Source organism: Emys orbicularis, chromosome 3, assembly GCF_028017835.1.
Source record: "Emys orbicularis isolate rEmyOrb1 chromosome 3, rEmyOrb1.hap1, whole genome shotgun sequence".
NCBI classification, from domain to species: Eukaryota; Metazoa; Chordata; order Testudines; family Emydidae; genus Emys; species Emys orbicularis.
In genome coordinates this window covers 134,557,099-134,578,144 of record NC_088685.1, presented here as the reverse complement: position 1 = coordinate 134,578,144, position 21,046 = coordinate 134,557,099, and the positions used below count along the sequence as shown (strand labels likewise).

The 21,046-nt window shown below is 39.1% G+C and overlaps 1 protein-coding gene across 1 annotated transcript in view; it reads right to left on the bottom strand.

Moving 5' to 3' along the window:
- Positions 1-21,046, bottom strand: part of DISC1 (DISC1 scaffold protein) — a 314,498-nt gene that overhangs the window by 221,733 nt on the left and 71,719 nt on the right. The window contains 2 exon segments of the mRNA XM_065401455.1: positions 16,703-16,938; positions 20,319-20,408. Coding sequence (XP_065257527.1) covers positions 16,703-16,938; positions 20,319-20,408 — 326 coding nt within the window.

Below are 21,046 nucleotides of genomic sequence, written 5' to 3'. Positions count from 1 at the left end.
AATGCTTCAATGGATGCAAACAAGCCAGTCACACATTAATACTCTGCACAGTTGACATGATACAGAAAATAGATGACAGATAATATTTATGGATATTTAAAATAATTGTGAAACAGTCTGAGAAATCACCGGAAAACATCTTACAACATCTATGGTGAAGGATCCTAGAGAAGGAGCATAGTTTTGGAATAAGAGGAAAGGATAATCTTGTTTCTAAAGAAAAGAATTGGGAGTGTGGTTTGTGTTCGTGGCCCTGCCACAGACTTCCCATGTGAACTTTAGGGGCCCCTAAACATTATGACGTAACAGCTCATGCTTGATTGGTCTCATGAAGAATATTCTGAGAGGCTGTCACCTCCCTGCCACTATCCTGCCTGTATAGTGGAAATGGCCCTGCTCAAAGGAAAACTGAATAGTACAGTATAGGAAGGACTGCTTTCTGCTAATTAGAGGCAAGTTTCTGGTCTCTTTCCTTTAATTTTGTCTGCATTCCCACCTCTCCATATTAAGGTATTATATGCAGATACTTAGCCTTCCAAGAAAGAGGGAGGAGGGGAGAGCCTGACACCAACTAGCAGGCAAAAATCAAGACAAGATTATTTCTATATTCTTGAGACTCACCGATGGATGAACCTTTTCTACCCAACTGGGAGCTTATATGCCATGATGAAATATTTATACACTATTGTGATAAAAGATTTATACAGAATATAGACAACAGTCACCATAATTACACAGTAATGGAATGTACTACAGTATGCTGGTTAAGAATATATGGGAAAGCATCCAGTACAAAAATAATTTAATTCCTACACTGGTGCAAAACTGCGGGCTTATCTTCACTACAAATTAGCTGAGGGCTAGTCTACACTGGCAACGCTAAAGCGCTGCCACGGGAGCACTTTAACGTGGCTTGTGTAGTCGCAGCAGAGCGCTGGGAGAGAGCTCTCCCAGCGCTCTAAAAAAAAAAAAAAAAAAACACCTCCACGAGGGGCGTAGCTACCAGCGCTGGTGCACTGTCTACACAGCTGCTTTACGGCGCTGAAACTTGCTGCACTCAGGGGGGTCTTTTTTCACACCCCTGAGTGAGAAAGTTGCAGCACTGTAAAGTGCCAGTGTAGCCAAGCCCTGAGTTAGCACACTCCAGCGAGTGACCACACTGCAAAACAATCTATGTGTGTGTGAAAACAAAGTGATATGATTAGCAGCACAGCGAATGAGTTAGCAGTTAATGAGTTGTTGTAACTTGAGCTGCTGCATTCTCACAGCATTACTAGCTCAAGCAGCACTAGTGCTTCACAACATGCCTCCCTCCGGACAGGCCAGCTAGCTCAACCTTCAAGCACCAGTTAACTGGAGCTAGAGATTTTAGTGGATGGACAGGAGTCAGCGTGGGGCAAAACCTGAGCTGTACCTCAAGCTAACAATGCAGTGAAGACAGGCCCTCTGTGAATTGTTTCCACCTTGATCCTGTAAGGACTGAAAGACACAATACTACTTCATAGCAGGAAGTATCCATCCTTGTACCACCACCTTCACCTAAAAGATCATTCTATTTCCTTCTATTCCACTCACCCGACCCCTGCTTAAAATAAAACAAAACAAAACCACCCACAACACAACAAAATTATGCCAATCATTACTGGGTTCATTTGCTTGAATATTATATCCCTATCCTCTGTTCTTGAGTCTTTTAGACTGTAAACTCTCCGGAGAAGTCACTGTCTCTTTTTCTGTGTTTGTTCTACAATGAGCACAAGGAGGCCCGGATCTTCAGTAGGGCCTTTGGGAATTACTATAATATAAATGTTTAGCAGTAACAGTAATCTGTTAAAGGTCACCTAATCTGACAACCAGGTCTATATTCAATTTACAATAAAGTGAAAAGTGAAACTGTTGAATCGAGGACTCGTCCCTTATGTAAGCCATGAATCATCTTTCACTTTCTCATATACCTCACAGCGTATATACATTATGGGGTCAATTTCTAAAAAAGTGGTGTCCTTTTTGCAGGTACAAACTGGACAAACAAAATTTGTACCTGCAATCCAACTCTGAGTGTAAATCAGGTAGAACTAAAACTACTCACCTTTGCACTTACAATTCATTTTGACAGCTCAAAAATGTAGACAGATTTTGCAAGAACAAATTTCAACTGCAAACAGGATGGACCAATCCTCAGCCCATATGAAAACATAGCCCTAAGGCCAAATTCATACCAGATGCGAGTGCATCTCCACTGCACTCAGCAGAATCAAGTAGTACACAACAGATCTGAATTTGGTATGGTATTCAGATTATGTGCAATGGACAACTTGAATTCAAAACAACCCTTTAGAGAATCCCTCACCCCATAAAGATATAAAACATCTGTTTAATACACAATTTGGAATATACTAAAGCTTTTAATGTATGAAAGCATTTCACCATAATATATGTATGAAACTTTCCTTCAAATTCTAACATTTCAAGATCTGAAACAGAAAAATTAAGCACAACTTCAGAATTTGAAAGAATTAAATTTCTGATTTTTGTAAAAATGCCTGAGATTATTTTTAAGACCACTTTGTGCTCATGCCATTATGGTAGCCACTCGAGACCAATAATCCACAAGTCAGTGCATCTAGACTTCCCTACCAGATATGAAGTTTAGAATGAGATATTGAAGAACCACAATTTCTTAGAGGTTTGAAAAGTGAACACATTATAACAACAAGTTCAACTTCCCCATCACTGCCATTTTTCTGATTCCCAGGAAAAAAGTGTTTTGACTTGTTCAAAAGATGAAAATACACAGATCAGACTATGAAAGTCTTTGTATTGTCACCTCTAATGGCAAGTTGAAAGTGCTGACTTTCAAAAAAGCCTTTGTCCAACTCTTAATGAAAGAAATCAAAAACAACACTCAAGGGTACCCATATGTTGTAGCCTACAACAAGCAAAATTCTATTTAGAAGTCAGAAATGCAGAGATGTTTCTTGGCCTTCAGCAGACTCTACAATATAAATCAATCAAGCAATCAATAATTCCCTCACACTCTTATAATTCCCTCTATGAAAGCATCTCAGAATGCTCTGAGGACAGGTAAAAAGACAACTTTTACATTGTGACAAAGCTATACTAAATAAAAGGACACTTAAGACTAGACAAACAAATAGCCAGGACTGAGTGTGTGAGAGAAATTAGAAAAAAATCTATTTACCTGGAAATTCTGTTTCTTTGAGTAATAAGGCCCACAGATACATTATCATGGGTAGGTCAGCCTGTTTGCAGCTTGAAGGCAGAACCAGAACCATCAGTCATGGCAGAAGGGAAATGCCCCACCCCCTGAAATTCCTTCCACTTAAGACAACTTCCACAACTGGGATAACTCAAATCTACTTTCCCAAATTACAGACTGTGTTAAATATAGTTAGATGAAAACGCAAAACAATTTCTTCTAACACAGAGCCTGGGAAATTCCCCCTCACAAAATAAACTCAAATGTCTAGATGTCAATTTCCATCTTTCTTCAGTATTATCAGTTTGTCTGAAGGGTAGGCTAGATGGATCTTATTACTCAAAGAAAGATAATTTCAGGTAAGCACTGATAGATGTTACTATTCTTCATTTTGCTAATGTCCACAGATCCATTACAATGTGATTTTCACAGCAATGTGTCTCCTGGGTGGGAAACAGGATTACCCTTAAATATGGACATACAAAATGAGGTATATTATATATCCTGCATTTTCTCTTGGGCACTACAAGATGAAGAAGACTTCTGCCAAAAAACAGTACTGGCTGAAGATTGATCCAATATGTACAATTTTGGTGAATTTATGAATTGATGGCCATGTGGTTGCCTATCAGATCTTAATGCAGAAGACATGATTTTTGTACCCTTAGATTGTCACTTTTTCTAAGAACTACAGTTTGATGCTTAACAGAATGAAAAATATTTAGTTTAGTTCACTTTAGTTCTTCAATTTTCTTTGGGAATGAATACCATGAGAACTGTGAGAACTACCTATCTGAATTAAAAGTAAAACACTGGGTCTCATCAGAGAAAATTCACAACTTCAAAGCTCATCTGATTGGAGACAATAACTATGGGGAGATCTACTCCAATGGATAGGAAGCATAACACCGCCTCCTGCAGGAATTCAATCTATATAGTACTGAAAAGAGTAGAATAAGATTCTGAGGTCATTCTCTATGGCCTTGTGCGGCAGGAAGTATTTTTGCCCCAGGAAACATTTAAATGTTCAAATTTGTATAAAACTTCCTTTTCTTGAACATGCTGATAACAGAGACCTGACCTTTTTGTTTGGACACTCTTATACACACACAATAAAATTCTCCTGGAGGAAATCAAGGCTAGGTTTCATTTGTTTAACAAGTGGTTAAACTATGGACTTTGCACCAGTCATCAGAATAAGTTCTATCTGGTGACTTCTGTTTGGGATCCACAAAAGTGATAACCATTTAATCTAAATAGCCATATTGAACCTGGTCCTAGATGGACTGTTTTTTGCAACAGCAGACCTCTGCTAAAGAGAGTCACCTGGAAGATCAATGCTAGGTTCATCAGCCATAAGACCCACACAGCCTCTTCAGCCAGAAAAGCAAACAGTATCAATGCTGCTCTCTCTCTTTCCTATCTTTTGCATGGTTCTAGAGAGCAGTGGAAAAGATGATATGGCATATAGCAGAGATAATGCCCAGCTTTATGAGAGGTCATTCACTATCTCACATCCCAGGTCATGACACATGGAGAGACCACACGGCACACTACTGCTGTTTACAGATGCAAAGAGGCCAATCTCCAGGCCATCAAGTTGACTTGCAGTGAGTGAGGATATTCTTGGGTGCAAATTACATTCTGCCTAGTCCAACTTCTGCCATGTAAGTCTTGATGCTCATCCGGCCAGGGCACATAGAGATACAAAAATTGCTCTGCTGAGGACAAGGAAATCAGTTTTCTCTCTCAGATCAGGCTGATCATGTTCCTCCTAGTTTATTATGAAAACCTCATCAGACATGTTGACTGTCTTGACCAGAAAAAGTCTGTGGTCCATGGAAGGAGCAGTGGGAGGGAGATGGGCCCAAAGGACCCCTTACTGTGACTTCCAGAATGGGCAGCATCCATGCTGTGTCTGATTACCTCCATCCACAGCCTCGGTCACCTGAGGGGAGGCTGCTGAGTTCCACTGTCACAAGCATGGCTGCTGGTGTGGCCTCCAGGGACTTAGGCACAATCTTTCTTCTGCAGTCATTCTCCTGACACAGAAGGAAGAGAGGGAACTACTTGTCCCTGGAGCCAGTTTTTCCAAATCTGCCTGATTCCTTTTCTGCCCAAAGAGTAGGACCCAGGCAACCCTGCCAGGATTAGGCTGTGAAATAAACTGTTCTCTGCCTGCAGAGCCAACCGAGCCTCTCAACAAGACATTCAATAAGCTGATGAGGCAAAAGACACAGGCCCTTACTTTTGCCTCTGGCTTTTGTCAGCCTAGCTTTCTCCCAAAAGCTTGTGGGGGTGCTAGCTGCTGCAAATACCTTAGGGAGGAAGGGGAGATAAGGAGACAGTCTCCCCAAAAGGCAAATGCAGCCTTTTGGATGCGTCTGAGAATTAGACAGACATATTATTGAGTCAAACTGTTATTCAAGACATCTGAAATAAAGCTTGGAATTTCCCTCAGAAAAATTCTTCACTGGAAGGGCTGGTTGAGCTGCAGGCTGCCATGGGAGCAGGGCATTCCCCTGCTACCAGCGACTGACAGGTCTGGTTTACTCCAAAGCTGCACGCAGGCTGAAGTACGCACTGTAACACACTTGTGGACCTTAGCATGAAGAAGAAAGTAGACAGAGCACTGTACAGGGAGTTACAGCAAACCAAACAGGATAGAATAAAATACTTGTATTTTAAGAACACCATAATATTAATAATTAGGCTCATTTCACATAATTTAGACTAACTGACACACACACCCCGACAGAGAACATTTTATAGCCTTGTGCTAAGCTTTAAAGGTGAAATCACACTAGTGCGAAGGGACCCATCATAAAGCCCTCTACGCCACTTAACCTCTGCAACAGTCTCCATGAGGAGTGGGCACTGGACAGGGAAACACAAACAGAGCAATCATGAAAGGTGACCTCTGCACCCACCTCACGCCATGGAGGAATTCAGTGTTGGCCACAAAAGACATGTCTACACAGCCAGAGGAAGTCAGGCTCCCAGTCCAGGCTGACAGACTCGGACTAGCGGGGCTCAGGCCAGCTCTCTAAAATCAGCTGTGTAGACAGCACTTTGAAGGTGGAGCTCAGACTGGACATTGGGCTCTGAAGCTTAGGGAGGGAGGCATGGGCATTCATAAAGGTGAGCACAAGTGGGTCCTTTGGGGTTGGACAAGAGAGGAGCAGTTGGATCCTTATTTATGCAGATCCAATGGCCCCAAACTCCCAGATAGGGGATAAGAATGACTGACAGAGCAGCAAGAGGAAGAGCAACTCTGCAGTCTGCCCATACATTAAATGGGTGAATACTGTCTCCCACCCCTGCAGGCTTTCACACACAAAGCTAAATTAATCAGGCCATGTGAGAGACTGGGAAAGAACATCAATTTTACACTAAGAGCGAGCTCTTCCTCACTTCCATGATGCCTTAGATCAGTGGGTGATTATCCTTAACTGCAGTGGCTGCTATGAAATGGTACTTGCTGCCCAGGTACATCTGCCTCAGCCTAATTCTCCTCATTTGGAGGGGAGGACTGACAAATTCCTTTGCTTTTTCAGACACAGAATCACAGAAATGTAAGATTGGAAGGGACCCTCAATAGACCATCTAGTCCACGCTCCTACAATCAGTAGGATGAAATATTATCAAAACTAATGTTTTTCAAACTTTTTGATACCAAGGACCAGCTTGCTGCCTCCCTAAACTGTGTCATGGAGATCTCAGGGACTGGCGCCAGTCCATGGACTGGTCATTGAGAAACACTGATCTAGACCATCCTTAACAGGTGTTTGTCTAACCTGGTCTTAAAAACCTCCAATGATGGAGATTCCACAACCTCCCTAGGTAATTTGTTTCAGTCCTTAACTACACTGACAGGAAGTTTTTCCCAATATCTAACCTAAATCTCCCTCGATGCAATTTAAGCCCATTAATTCTTGTCCTTTCCTCAGTGGATAAGGAAAACAATTTTTCACCCTCCTCTTTCTAACAACATTTCACATACTTGAAGACTGTTGTGTCACCCCTCAGTCTTCTCATCTCCAGACTAAACAAACCCAATTTTTTCAATTTTTCCTCATAGGTCACATTTTCTAGACCTTTAATCATTTTGTTGCTCTCTTCTGGACTTTCTCCAATTTGTCCACATCCTTCCCAAAATGTGGTGCCTAGAGCTGGACACATTACTCCAGTTGAGGCCTTATTAGTGCTGAGTAGAGGGGAAGAACTACTTCTTGTGTCTTGCTTACAACACCCCTGCTAATACATACTAGAATGATGTTCAATTTTTTTGTGACAGTAATCCACTCTAACCCCCAGATCATTTTCTGCAATACTCCTTCCTAGGCAGTCATTTCCCATTTTGTATTTGTACAATTGATTATTCCTTCCTCAGTGCAGTACTTTGCACTTGTTCTTATTGAATTCCATCCTATTTATTTCAGACCATGTTCTCCAGCTTGTCAAGATCATTTTAAATTCTAATCCTGTCCTCTAAAGCACTTGCTACCCCTCCCAGCTTGGTATCATCCACAAACTTAGTAAGTGTACTCTCTGTGCCATTATCCAAATCATTTATAAAATATATTGAATAGAACCGGACCAAGGACAGATCCCTGCAGGACCCCACTTAATATGTCCTTTGAGCTTGACCGTGATCCACTGATAACTGAGTACGGTTCATCTAGGCTATATTTCCCTAGTTTGCTTAAGAGAAGGCCATGTGAGACAGTATCAAAAGACTTACTAATTGACAGCCCCTCTACCCTCTTTATTGTGGCTCCTTTGCTTGGACTTCTAATAAACTGTTGCAGAGAGAGACTGAAAAGAGAGGAAATAACTAAGTGGGGATATAATAAAGGGGTACAGAATAATGAATGGTACACAGAAAGTGGTCAGAAACATCTATTCAACCTCTCTCACAATGCAAGAACAAGGGAAATGAACAAGGACCTCAGGATTTAGCTATATACAAACAGCACCACTGAAATGCAGCCACCTCTGGGAAGGCAAGTGGCAGCTAGGCAGCCACACAACAGTTGGGGGAATGAGGCTATTTTCGTCAAGGTTACTGGGACAGATCCCTACTCTTAAGAAAGTGCCATAGAATCTTTAATGTTCACAGATAGCAGAGAGGACCTCAGTTTAAGGTCTCATCTGAAGAACACCCACACAATAAAACACAAAACTTCCTTTATCTGCATTGGCAGGATAAAGACTGCTGACTGGGACCTATTTATAAATTGTACAGTCAATTGCTTTGAACTTTGGTTCTTTATGAAATATATTCAAAAGACCAAATAACTAAGGTCATTCAGGTTTATAGCTATAAGCCAATGATAATATAGGACAGGAAAAAGGTTCTATATATGGGGGTATACCTATCTCATAGAACTGAAGTCCAGCCCCCTGCCTTCACTAGCAGGGCCAAGGACTGATTTTTGCCCCAGATCCCTAAGTGGCCCCCCTCAAGGATTGAACTCACAACCCTGGGTTTAGCAGGCCAATGCTCAAACCACTGAGATATCCCTCCCCCAGTCTCCAGGAAGCTGTTTTATGCAGCAATATTACATTCACCTTACACAGAAGGTGTGCTCCCAAAGTTACACACCTAAAGCCTCTTTTTATACCCAACCTGTTTACAATTACAAGGTACTGTATACATCATCTGGAACTACATTAACCAACCAGCTTTCTACCTTGTTTTCCTGGTACCGTGGTGTACCCCTTATCTCTTGTTCTGAATAAATACATTTCAAATATCAGGGGGCATGAAGGCAAATCCTAGGTTTGTACTAGGGTAGAACAATCATTCGTCTTGTCCTCCCCTACCAGTTGATATGGTAAAATAATCATATGTCCTGATCCTGACAACTTTATTATCTACTTAAGCCAAAGCTTACTTTAGATCACGCAAGGTACTATGGGATACTTAGCATCAGAGAACAGGATTATAAGTAAAGGTAAAGGCCAATTTAGGCTATATAACTGCTATAATATTTGTGCTCAATGCTATTTGTGATTAATGCATACTAATATATATATAGCAGATAATATATATTATTACTTTGAGAGAGAGAGAGAGACAGACAGACAGACATGCTAGCCAGCATATATTAGTCAACAGACCCCCAAATGCTATTATGTAACTAATCATGGGGATGGGGTGGGTTAAAAATGGATAAAGCTTCAATTTGCTTAGCTGTCTTCTAGTCTCCATGGTTTGTTCCATAAAGGCGAAAGAGCCTCTCTTGAAAATATGTAGAAAGAATAAAAATATATCTTTAGATTATTCTGTTTTTGTCCAAATATAATGGATATAACTTCCTGTTGGGTAAAAATGCAAGGGTGGCAAGGTCAGGTGAGACTGCAAGACTCCAGAGCAGGCAACTGTAAGATGTCATGAACAGTTTGGTTTGTAACGACTACCATCTTCTTGCCCTTCCATGCACAGACCTCTCCAAACAAACAAAAACACTGGTACATGCCTTATCTCCTGCCGCAGAAACTGATTGCTGCTACAAAGCTGCACTTCTATCCCACTCCTCACACTTGCACCTCCCATACATACTGCCTTTACCTCCACACAGGGTGAATAAGTAGATCAATAAGCCCAAAAGCGTAGAGTGAATTTATATACATATATATTTATAGAAATACCAGGGAAAAGATAACACTAGAAAAACCTACAACATGTGCAGCATATTATCTGACAAACAGAAATCCTTTCAAAATGGTAAGGTATAGTTAACTCTACATTCTCCATAACTACAGCTCTTTAAAACTGACATTTTGGCTTAAATGCAGATGCGACCAGATATGACTGAACCCAGATTTCCTGGCTGACTTCCATGTGCCCTGCTAACTGAACCAACAGGTCAACAAGTTTTCTGCTGTAAAACAAACTGTGTGTACAGCAGAATCCCCTAATGATACCATATGTATGTACAGTGCAGTCTGAATGGCAAATCTATTTTTCATATTGTTAAACATATTGAGCAACCATGTTTTTCTTTCTTCTCCTCTCCCTCCTTTCTCAAATAAACCAATCTTTCTAAAAAACAAGATCCTTTGACTCAATCCGGTTTTGTCCTCAACTGAGATTGCTGAATGGTTCAACAATATTCCAACTCATAACGTTTTCACCCTCTGAGCATTTGCACTTCACTTTGAATTAATCTTTGTCAGATAAGCCCCAGGCAACATTACAGCAGAGTGGACTGGTTAAACTAAACTTCAAGTTCAGTTCCTGGAGCCCCTAGCCATGTCAGTACTGCAATAACTAATCCAGAGAATAGAGAATTTCCGTATCTTCAAAAGATCACATACACACTGTGGAACTAATTTCTACCAATTAACGTTTGGCATGTGGCAAGGGTGGAAAGGAAGGCAGAGTGTTTCAAGTGTGTTGAAGGATATTTAATTGAGTTTCTGTCTTGAATGGCATTCAGCTTCACAGACAGCCAGTGCGGTGAAATCCATTTTGGGGATAATGTGCTGCAGAGTCACATGCCCAGTCTCACCTGTAGAGGTGGGTAAAATCATGCGAGGCAAAATACTAAATCAAACTGTGAAACAGAACACAAAACAAAAGTGAAACCGACTTTCTTGATTTTCATTGCCCAACAGAGAAACGCAACAAAGTAAACAAAGAGTACGGTGTCAAATGAACTGAATATTTAAAATTCTTTCACTTAATAATCTGTGATTATAAATTACATAAAGAATTTTTATTTGTTTACAACATATAGTTTTTAAATTGACAGTATCCCCTCCGTGTGTGGTCACCCATCACAAGGTATTCAAAGAGCTTCAAAACACAGACCCATCTTTCTTTGACTATTTCCAAAATGTCTCCTTGAGATGAGAAAGAAGTATGTTGTGAAGTGTGGAGCTGAGAACTCCTGTGTTCCAATCCTAGCTCTGCCAAAGCCTCACTGTATGACATTGGGCAAGTGACTTGCCTCTTTGTACTTCAATTTCCTCATAAGTAAAATATAGATAGCAATACTTAGGCCCCTCACAAAGTTGTTATACAGAGTAGTTTGGGGCCCTGGCTTCATGGCCAAAAAGGCCATGTTTTTCAATCATGTTAGCTCAATCAAAACAGCTTAACACAACTGAAAGCATCATCAAGATGCAAGCTAACATATTTGAAGTCACATCAGGTGCCCATGTTTTAGCATAGCATTCCCCCCGTCCCCCGAGATAGGGCCCAAAGTAGTGTATATAAAATGCTTTGAGCATGAAAAGAGCAATGTAAGTGCTAAGTATTACAGTTATATACTGTAAAGCCTTTGTTTTCAAATAACCCACCACATAGAAAAGATGAACAAGAAAAAACAAAGGTGCATTAGTAAGCTTGAAAAGAATGTTTGAAAAGAAAATTGATTATCTTGGAACAACACTCAATCCACATTACAATAAATAGACATTAAATACTTTGTACTCTAGCTTTTGTACAAAAATATTTGTGCAATTAGTCTCCCTCTAAGAGTTTTTTCCTTGTTCTCCAAAGTTTGCTTTATTATGTTCCTATTGTATAATTAATAACATTTAGACCAAAGGAAAGGAAAATAAATTTTATTTTTACAGTCAATTGTGAGTTGCTGAATGAATTTAATTACACTACACATTGTTTTAAGGGATACTTGATAGCAGCTTGCATTATTCTATTGCTGAATGTGATTTATGGATAAAATAAATAAGGAAAGGGCACTTTACAGCAACACTTTACTGGCTGGCAGGATACAGTTATTAGAACAGATACACAATATCTGCAACCTGGTACCCAGCCAGCTGGCCTTCAAACCCATCAGTGCTGAATGAGGCTCAGCTGTAAGCGTCAGCACTGTAGTTCATATGCATAGATTCATTTGAATAACAGTAAGTGGCTGAAGTTTGATTCATTGATCATACAAATAGCGCTGAACTATCTTTAAAAGAATTTGAAATATTTCTTTTTTATGCTTCATAAAGTAAAATCCACATTACCAGCTAAATCTCTTTCACATTAGGAATAAAGAACCTCAACGGTTACAAACTCAAAACTGAACAACAGTCTACTAAACTCTGCTAATTTTGACTGGGTATTTTAACCTGTTAATTGACATGCAAATATCTTCCCCAAGGAATGTCAATTCAGAATAAGTTGACTAAAAGTGAAGGACTTTTTCAGGCACATATAATTTCAAGTATGAAGCAGCCTTAAATTATTATTTATGCCAGTTGCACTATTTTACAGTTGTAGCTTTTTTTAATACATTACAAAGGGGCAACAGAGCATTTACTGGACCAGGTATAGATCATTGTGACCTTGGATATGAGTGACTTTATAGTCTTAAAGAAAAACACCAATCATTTGGCACAACCTAGAAGATTGAAAATTTACCTATTATGATGAACGAACTGCATTTATTGTAGGAACATAACCCTCCCGACCCCTCGGGACACAGAAAGCCTTGAATACAGCAGAACCAGCAAGGTTCTCCTGTGGAAGCAGCAGGGAGCCCATGCTGGGAGTCTGCAATGCCTGCACACCATGCAGCACACCTCTGCAGGTGCTTTCTGCAATCCAACATAGCACATGGTTTTGGGACAGAAAAGAGACAGGGCAGGTATGGCAAATCAGTGCAAATTCGCCTTCCTTTACACTGAGGGAGGACTGTGGGGAACAGCTGGAGCAAAGGCTACTTAAGCCAGAGAGAACCTCAGCAGTAAAGTAACTCGGAGAGGAGATTGCACTCCCACTCAAGCCACACAGAGGTGCCCGCACACAAAGGGGTGGGTGCAGGATTTGGATCCATTATTCTTATTTATGTAGTACCATACGTCTGCATGATCTTTGTTGACACAAAATCTGACAAGTTCCTGTCCCCAAAATTTTATCATCTAAATTAGGTAAAAAAACACCACATTGTTTTCAAGAGGGAACAGGACGGGAAAAGAAACCATGACAGAGAAGGTATACAGCAGCAAGTTAACTGTTATGTTATTTCTGAGCCCATTACTAATGATGTTCCCCACACACATTTTTTCCCTAAAGCAGAAACATTATTTATGATGCTGGTACCATGAGACGCCATTGCAAGAGTTCCTACTTACTCATATAGTGGTATAACAATCTGCAATTATTTAGTGTATACATTTTTAAAGAATTTTCAAGATAGAACATGTCAAGTACAATTAAAATCACTTATTGACAATGTAAGAAAGAAGAAAAAGAAGACTGAATATGCTCCTGTAACCAAATCCAAAAATAACAGAAGGTACTGGAATAAAGCATGGTCTCTGGCAACTGCTAGGCCACCAAACTGCAAGACAGTGGAGACAAATTTTCACACAGAATAAAAACAGGCACAGGAGCTACAGAACAACAAAATAATTCAAGTTACCATTGGCCACATTCTAGATTAAAATTTCAGAGATGAATCTTTCTTTGGACATTCTTCTGACAATTTTTAAAATAAATTAGCACATACAAACAGCAACACCTCATTAATATTAATAAAACCAAAACAAACCCAGTAAATGTGAAGGGTAAAAAGGAAGAGGAGATAAAAATGTATATAGGTGATCACTTAGAACAGGGGTAGGCAACCTATGGCACGGGTGCCAAAGGCGGCACGCAAGCTGATTTTCAGTGGCACTCACACTACCTGGGTTCTGGCCTCTGGGGAGCTCTGCATTTTAATTTAATTTTAAATGAAGCTTCTTAAACATTTTAAAAACCTTATTTACTTTAAATACAACAATAGTTTAGTTATATATTACAGACTTATAGAAAGAGACCTTCTAAAAACATTAAAATGTATTACTGGCACGCGAAACCTTAAATCAGAGTGAATAAATGAAGACTCGGCACACCACTTCTGAAAGGTTGCCAACCCCTGATTTAGAAAATAAAGTTATGATAAGCAGGATTCTTTTCTAAGGTCCTACTGGCATATAAAGACAGCTGGTAACATTTTCAAAAGAGACTTAGGAGCTTAAGTCCCATTAATATTCAATGAGACTTAGGCTCTGAAGTGACTCAAGTCACTTTTGTAAATGGGACTTGGGCACGTTTGAAAATGTGACCCAATATGTCTATACTCCTGTATATACATTTAGAGAAGCCACCAGGCTGTGCACCTAACAAAATTATGCATCCCAAGATGCACCTTTCTTCCTTCTCCATTGTTTGTTCCTATCACTCAGAATGTGTCTCTATTTAGGTTGGAAGCAAGCAAATCTTTTTAATCTTTGTCCGTATGGTGCCTAGCACATATTTTGAGCATGCAAGGAATAAATTATACTTACCACATTGCCAGTGCAGGGGAGAAAGTGTATGTGCTAGTAAATAAGGAGCATGTTGAAACTGATGATGATTCATTAATAGCTGAGGGAATGAAATGCTTTTTGTAAATGTGTCTTTGATCAAAACAAAAAAAGGGGAAGAATTTTAAACAACAGATAAAGAAGCAAGGTCTTGTAAAAATATCTACTGATTAGGGCTGTCGATTAATCGCAGTTAACTCACGTGATTAACTCAAAAAAATTAATGGAGATTAAAAAAAACGAATCGCGATTAATCCCACTGTTAAACAATAGGATACCAATTGAAATGTATTAAATATTTTTGGATGTTTTTCTACATTTTCAAATATATTGATTTCTATTACAAAACAGAATACAAAGTGTACAGTGCTCACTTATTATTTCTATTACAAATATTTGCACTGTAAAAATGATAAACAAAAGAAATAGTATTTTTCAATTCACCTCATACAAGTGCTGTAGTGCAATCTCTATCGTGAAAGTATAACTTACAAATGTAGATTTTGTTTGTTACATAACTGCACTCAAAAACAAAACAACATAAAACTTTAAAGCCTACAAGTCCACTCAGTCCTACTTCTTGTTCAGCCAATCGCTAAGACAAATAAGTTTGTTTACATTTACGGGAGATACTGCTGCCTGCTTCTTATTTACAATGTCACCTGAAAGTGAGAACAGGTGTTCGCATGGCACTTTTGTAGCTGGCGTTGCAAGGTATTTACATGCCAGATATGCTAAACATTCATATGCCCCTTCATACTTCTGCCACCATTCCGGAGAACATGCTTCCATGCCGATGATGTTTGTTAAAAAAATAGTGCGTTAATTAAATTTGTGTCTGAACTCTCTGAGGGAGAATTGTATGTCCCCTGCTCTGTTTTATCCACATTCTGCCATATATTTCATGTTATAGCAGTCTCTGATGATGACCCAGCACGTTGTTTGATTTACGAACACTGTCACTGCAGATTTGACAAAATGCAAAGAAAGTACCAACGTGAGATTTCTAAAAATAGCTACAGCACTCGACCCAAGGTCTTAAAAACCTCCAATGATGGAGATTCCACAACCTCCCTAGGTAATTTGTTTCAGTCCTTAACTACACTGACAGGAAGTTTTTCCCAATATCTAACCTAAATCTCCCTCGATGCAATTTAAACCCATTAATTCTTGTCCTTTCCTCAGTGGATAAGGAAAGGACAGCCCTACTATTGATAAAGAGCGGCTATATCAATCCTTGGAAACTCTGACCATGTGTAAAGCAACTTGATCAGATTATATAATTCCAAGTGTATTAGGGTTAGCTAATGAATTTATTATTATATCCAAAAAACTACATTGAAAGAATGTTAAGGTTAAAAAGTCAAGCACTCAAATGCTAGGAAATGCCAGAATTAAGGTTGCCTGTTCAGCTGGCCAACCCCCTCCCCCCCCCAAAAAAGTGGGCAGTTCTAATAGTGCAAAGGGTGTGACAAGGAAGCCTTGGAGAGATGCTAATTCAGTCTCTGCAGGTGGCCACAAATTAAAGCTGTCATCCCCTGGTAGAACCCCCAGAAAGGATGTTCATGAAAGCCATTACCAGAACAAGACTAAGGAAGGAAGGAAGGAGAAGGGTTACTAAACTCCGTTTGAGCAGTTGAGTATTAATGAATTTGGAAAAACAATTTCAACATTTATCTGTACAACACAAGGCACAGTCAGAATATCAACAACAACAACAATAATAATAAGCACTATTGCAAGTCCAAAACATTTTGTACTGATAAATGTGAAACTGAACCAGGTATAAACAAAAAGTGTTTATTGTCCAAGCTGAGCAAAATGCAAAGAATAGACAATTTGTAACAGTAAGAAGCAAATAAGTTTATTCAGTCTGAAAGATGTATGAAAATAATCGGTGTTATTAAAAACAGTGCTTTAAAAAAAAAGAATTTTTTTCCTGACACTGTCCCTTTAAAGTTTATATTGCAAGCACAAGGCTTCTTTTTTCTATCTACATATTTTTGATTATCTGGCTTATTTTTTTATATACATTCCTCTGAGTCAGGTAACCTTTGAGCAGCATGAAGGAAAACAAATGGCAGCTGATGCAATGGTTCAGCAGTATGGATTCAACATGTCATTGAAAATACAGTATAATGGAAAATAATTAAAATGCATAAATACCTCTTGATGGTCTCAGGGAGATCCAAACTAAATGGAATTTGATATGACAATGCTAACGTGTCATCTAAGGCCTTGCTTATTTCCTGTAGCTCTCTCAAAGATACACAGCTAAGCAAGGCAGTCAACTCGCAGTCCTGCGACTGAATAAGCCTATCTTGCTCTTCAATGTCTCCTCTTAATTGTTCATCTTTTGCTTCTAGCACAGCCAGCCTTGCTCTGAGGTCTTCAATTTCTTTCTGTATGGAGTAGAGACCAAAGTGTATTCATTAACCTTGTTAAGGAAAACAACTCTGCTGCTAATAAAATGCAGTATATTATAGGCAGTGCAGATGACAGTCTATAGTTAAAGGTGCCAAGCACTTTCCATTATAAGACTTTTATAAGGAACTGAAAATACTTTGCCAAACTTTGACCGTTTGGTCTGAAATTTTCCATAAACCATGGGTGTCTGCCTGAGGCTGAATTTTTTGGAAATTTTCAGCAAAAACAGTTTCACTGTTTCTCAGCACAAAGTTAGGGGAAAATACATTGTTTTACTTGTGTTAATAATTTCTTATAGACATTTTATTGAGATGCTCTAACACTCCATGCTCTGGAGCAGGCACTTGAAACTTGGCTGGAGGTCAGCCCTCTGTCAGAAATAGGCTTTTTGCCATCCCTGTGAAAATCTGCTGAAATCTGGCCAAGTTATGGACCTATGAAAAATCTCAGTTTGCACATGCTCAGTAGAGACTTGTTAGAGTTTGGCAGCTAAATTCTCTGAAGATTCCATCTAGACTAAGCATTCCATCTACATCAGTGCTGGGCTGCAGGAGCTGAGCAAGACTTTCCCTGCAATTGCTCCTCCCATTTGCCAATGTGGTGTCAGGCAGAGGAAGAGAAAGAAGGGAGACTCTGTCTCCTGTGCATCAATACTCCACAATTTTTAAGTTTGTAAAAAACATAAGAAATAACATTAAAAACCCTACATTAATAAAACATTACAAGGTTGCAAAGTCAAGCACTCTTGTCCAAACTTAATTCAGCCCTTTGTACATTATCATAGTCTTTAATGACATGATAACGCATTAATTCTCAATAGGACTCCTGTGTCATTTTGTGCACAGATGGATGGTGCTCTGGGAAGGAATCAGGGCTGTGCAGTTAATGAGGCTGTTGACTTAGCACCACTGCCTCATTTGTTGCAGAAGTCGGAAGGTGGGTAGCGAGCAAGGCAGAGGATTGCACAGAAGAGAAAGAATGATCTCATTGTCTAGACAGCTGAATTCTATCCTTGCCTGTGCCACACAGTTTCTCATTTTCTGGGTGTCTAACACCTGGGGGCTCTGATTTGTAGAAATGGTAAGTGCTCATAACTGCAAACAAAGTCAATTATAGCTGTGCTTTGAACACATTAAGTGTTATAAAATGATGCATTCTCTGTAAAATCAGGCCCTAAGCATCTCAAAATGGGCATTGAAAATTAATGTGCATTTTGACATTAATTAAATGTGTCTTAATTCTCCATCTGTAAAATGGGAATAATACTGCCTTTCCTCCTAGGGGTGCTATGCAGATAAATTCTTTAATGTTTGTGGAGCACTCATACTCTAATGATGAGCACCATAGAAAAACCCATGAGGAAATTAATAATTCTGTATTCAGAGCAGGGTTTGAATAGTGTGTTGGGGCTACACATTGAAGAATAATGAGGATAAAATGGAACATTGAATAGCTGTTCATTCAGTAAGCACTGTTGAGCCTGTGCACTGATTGAGGCCAGGGTCCTGTCAAAAACATAGTATGTGATCACATAATTAAAGATTGTGTCATAATGCATATACACAAGAGGGCTGAATTAAGGATGCAGAGGTAACCTAATTTCCTAATTTCTGAGAGCTTGACTTTGCAACCTTAACATTCTTTTAATGTAGTTTTTTGTATATAATTTAAATGTTAACAATATTCAGAAGGGCAGTAATGCTCACTTTGTAAAAGGTATATTTTAAAGTTTGCCAGATAGTAAAAATTATTCCAACTTTATATTTGTATTACTTAGCATAAGAAGAAACAGTTCTTGCACATTAAAGGACCAAATTAGCTCAAAGAATTCAACTTACTGCAATGTTGCACAGTAGATGCATCAATTATTTTCTTTTTTCTTAGAAGTAGCAACAAGAGAACAGAGCAGCTGATGTTTCATCCCACAGGCATTTGTCAAGGAGATAACAAAGGTCAGCAGGCCAAAAACATCAGTTTTGTTTCTGAGAGTCTCAAATCAGGTTTTTAGTGTGCACAAAGAACATTTCCTTCTCTGTACTACTGGTTTGGGAATACTGCCAGAATTTTAGTTAGCCTCACTTAATACAAAGCCCTCCACATTCTTTGAAACTGTAATGAGTGCAGTAAGAGACTTATAAGGGAATGTACAGGAAGATGAACAGAACTGGTTTTATAATACAGTTTTCATATTCAAGGTATCATAAAATATTGTACACTACAATTAATTAGATACTGATATTGCAGAGCCTGCATAAGCAAAAGAGAAAGCTACTCTACACTTAAGAATAGTTCACATGCATTCTTGGGGGACTGAAACCTATTTTTTTCAGAATGGACATTTTGGCTAGTAAACTGCAGTTATCTCCTGCGCTTTTCCAGAAGTGTCATGGGATCTTTAATGTCCTCTTGGGCAGCCACGCGAGATGACAGAAAGGACCTTAATTTAGCACTATCTAAGAAATTCTGTTTCTTTAATTTATATGCTTCTCACCTCACCTCTTCCTACCTCGGGACACACTGAACAAAATTATAAACAAGGAGCCCTGAAGTAAAGATCAGAAGACTATGGCTGCAAGCCTCTAGTTAGCCCTCCAGGATAATTCATTCTGCAGTGTAATCACTAAAGTTGATCAGGAATATTACAGAAAAGAGGGTTTCATTCTTAGGCAATAAGGAATAGAGCCTTTTGGGTGGTGGGGTTATGAAGAAAGGATCTAACCTATAGTTGAAGAGTTTGCAATTATTTTTACACAAACATTACAGCAGCAGCCATTTAAACAGTTAACATTTGTAACCATTACCACACAGATGCTTCCTATTCTAAATGGAGAGGGAGACCATGGTAATCTCAAGTATCAGTGCATAGTTACTATTGGCAAATGCTGACTTTTTAATGAATCACTGTGTCCTTACAAAATGTACGGATCATCTTTCATGAACAAAAGCTGGCGAATCACATACTGATAATCAAATCTGAAAAGAAGTGACTAGGAGATTGTATTCTTCAAAACTCTCTTTTTGTCTTCAAATAAAAACTTCTAAAGATCAGTGAAGCATAGAGAAAGCAAATAAACCTGTGAACATAAAGAGTATACTTAAAAGATAATGAGGAAAGCTAAAGCATGCACATGAGCAACTGAGCCTTCAACTCCTCCTTGTCTGTAATGAGATTCACACTACCCCTGGCCAGTCATCACTGAGATAATCAGCTGGACTACAGCCAAGTCTCTAATTGCTGCACAGAAGCAGTATGCTATACTATCAGTTTGTTTAATTCAGCAAGAACACCTACAAGCTACATTTCCCCCCCCCCCCCCACTAGTGGTTTTTGCCACAACTTTACTTTTCTTCTTACCTGCAACCATTGCTTTTCTTGAAGAAGCTGGTTTCTTTTTGTGGTTGAAACCTGCATCCTCTTTTGGTAAGCAGGACTCAAAAGCTTTTGCTCATTTTTTTGCCAGAGCTGTGCTTCTTCACTTCCAACCCTTTAAAAATGACAAACATTTATATTTAATGCAACTATTGGGTATTCAGTTCTGGAAGTTTGAAAGGAAATGTACCGTGCCACCCTAGGAGTTGTGATGGCCCATCATCAAAACAGTGTCTTAATCTTTAAAACAACATTACTTAAGAAACTAGAGTGCTTTTTCCTTTACATATTCCCCTTATTTTATCAAACACTGACTCTGTTTTTACAGCATCTCAAAGGAAAGAGGAAGAAGATGACTTGTATGGCTTCAGGCTTCCCCCAGCTATTTTATTTTTCAGCATATTCACTCATCACTGTCTTGGATGAATGGCTAAGGAATGCAATTTTCCATCACCATTGAGAAAAATCTTCAGAAATGAAATTTAGAAATTATCTGGAGCCGTTTCTGAGGCTTCTGTCAGCTTTTGGAGATCACACTAGAGATCAGCCAGAGTCTGTGCTATATGATGCCAACTTTGGCCCCTCTGCTATACAGAAAGCTCTTTCAAATTTACAGTCAGTGGGACTCTTCACAGTAGTAAGCACTATGCTCAGTAAGAAATGTTTGTATGATTGGGCCCTAAGGTAATCAATACAGTATATATAAATTATAC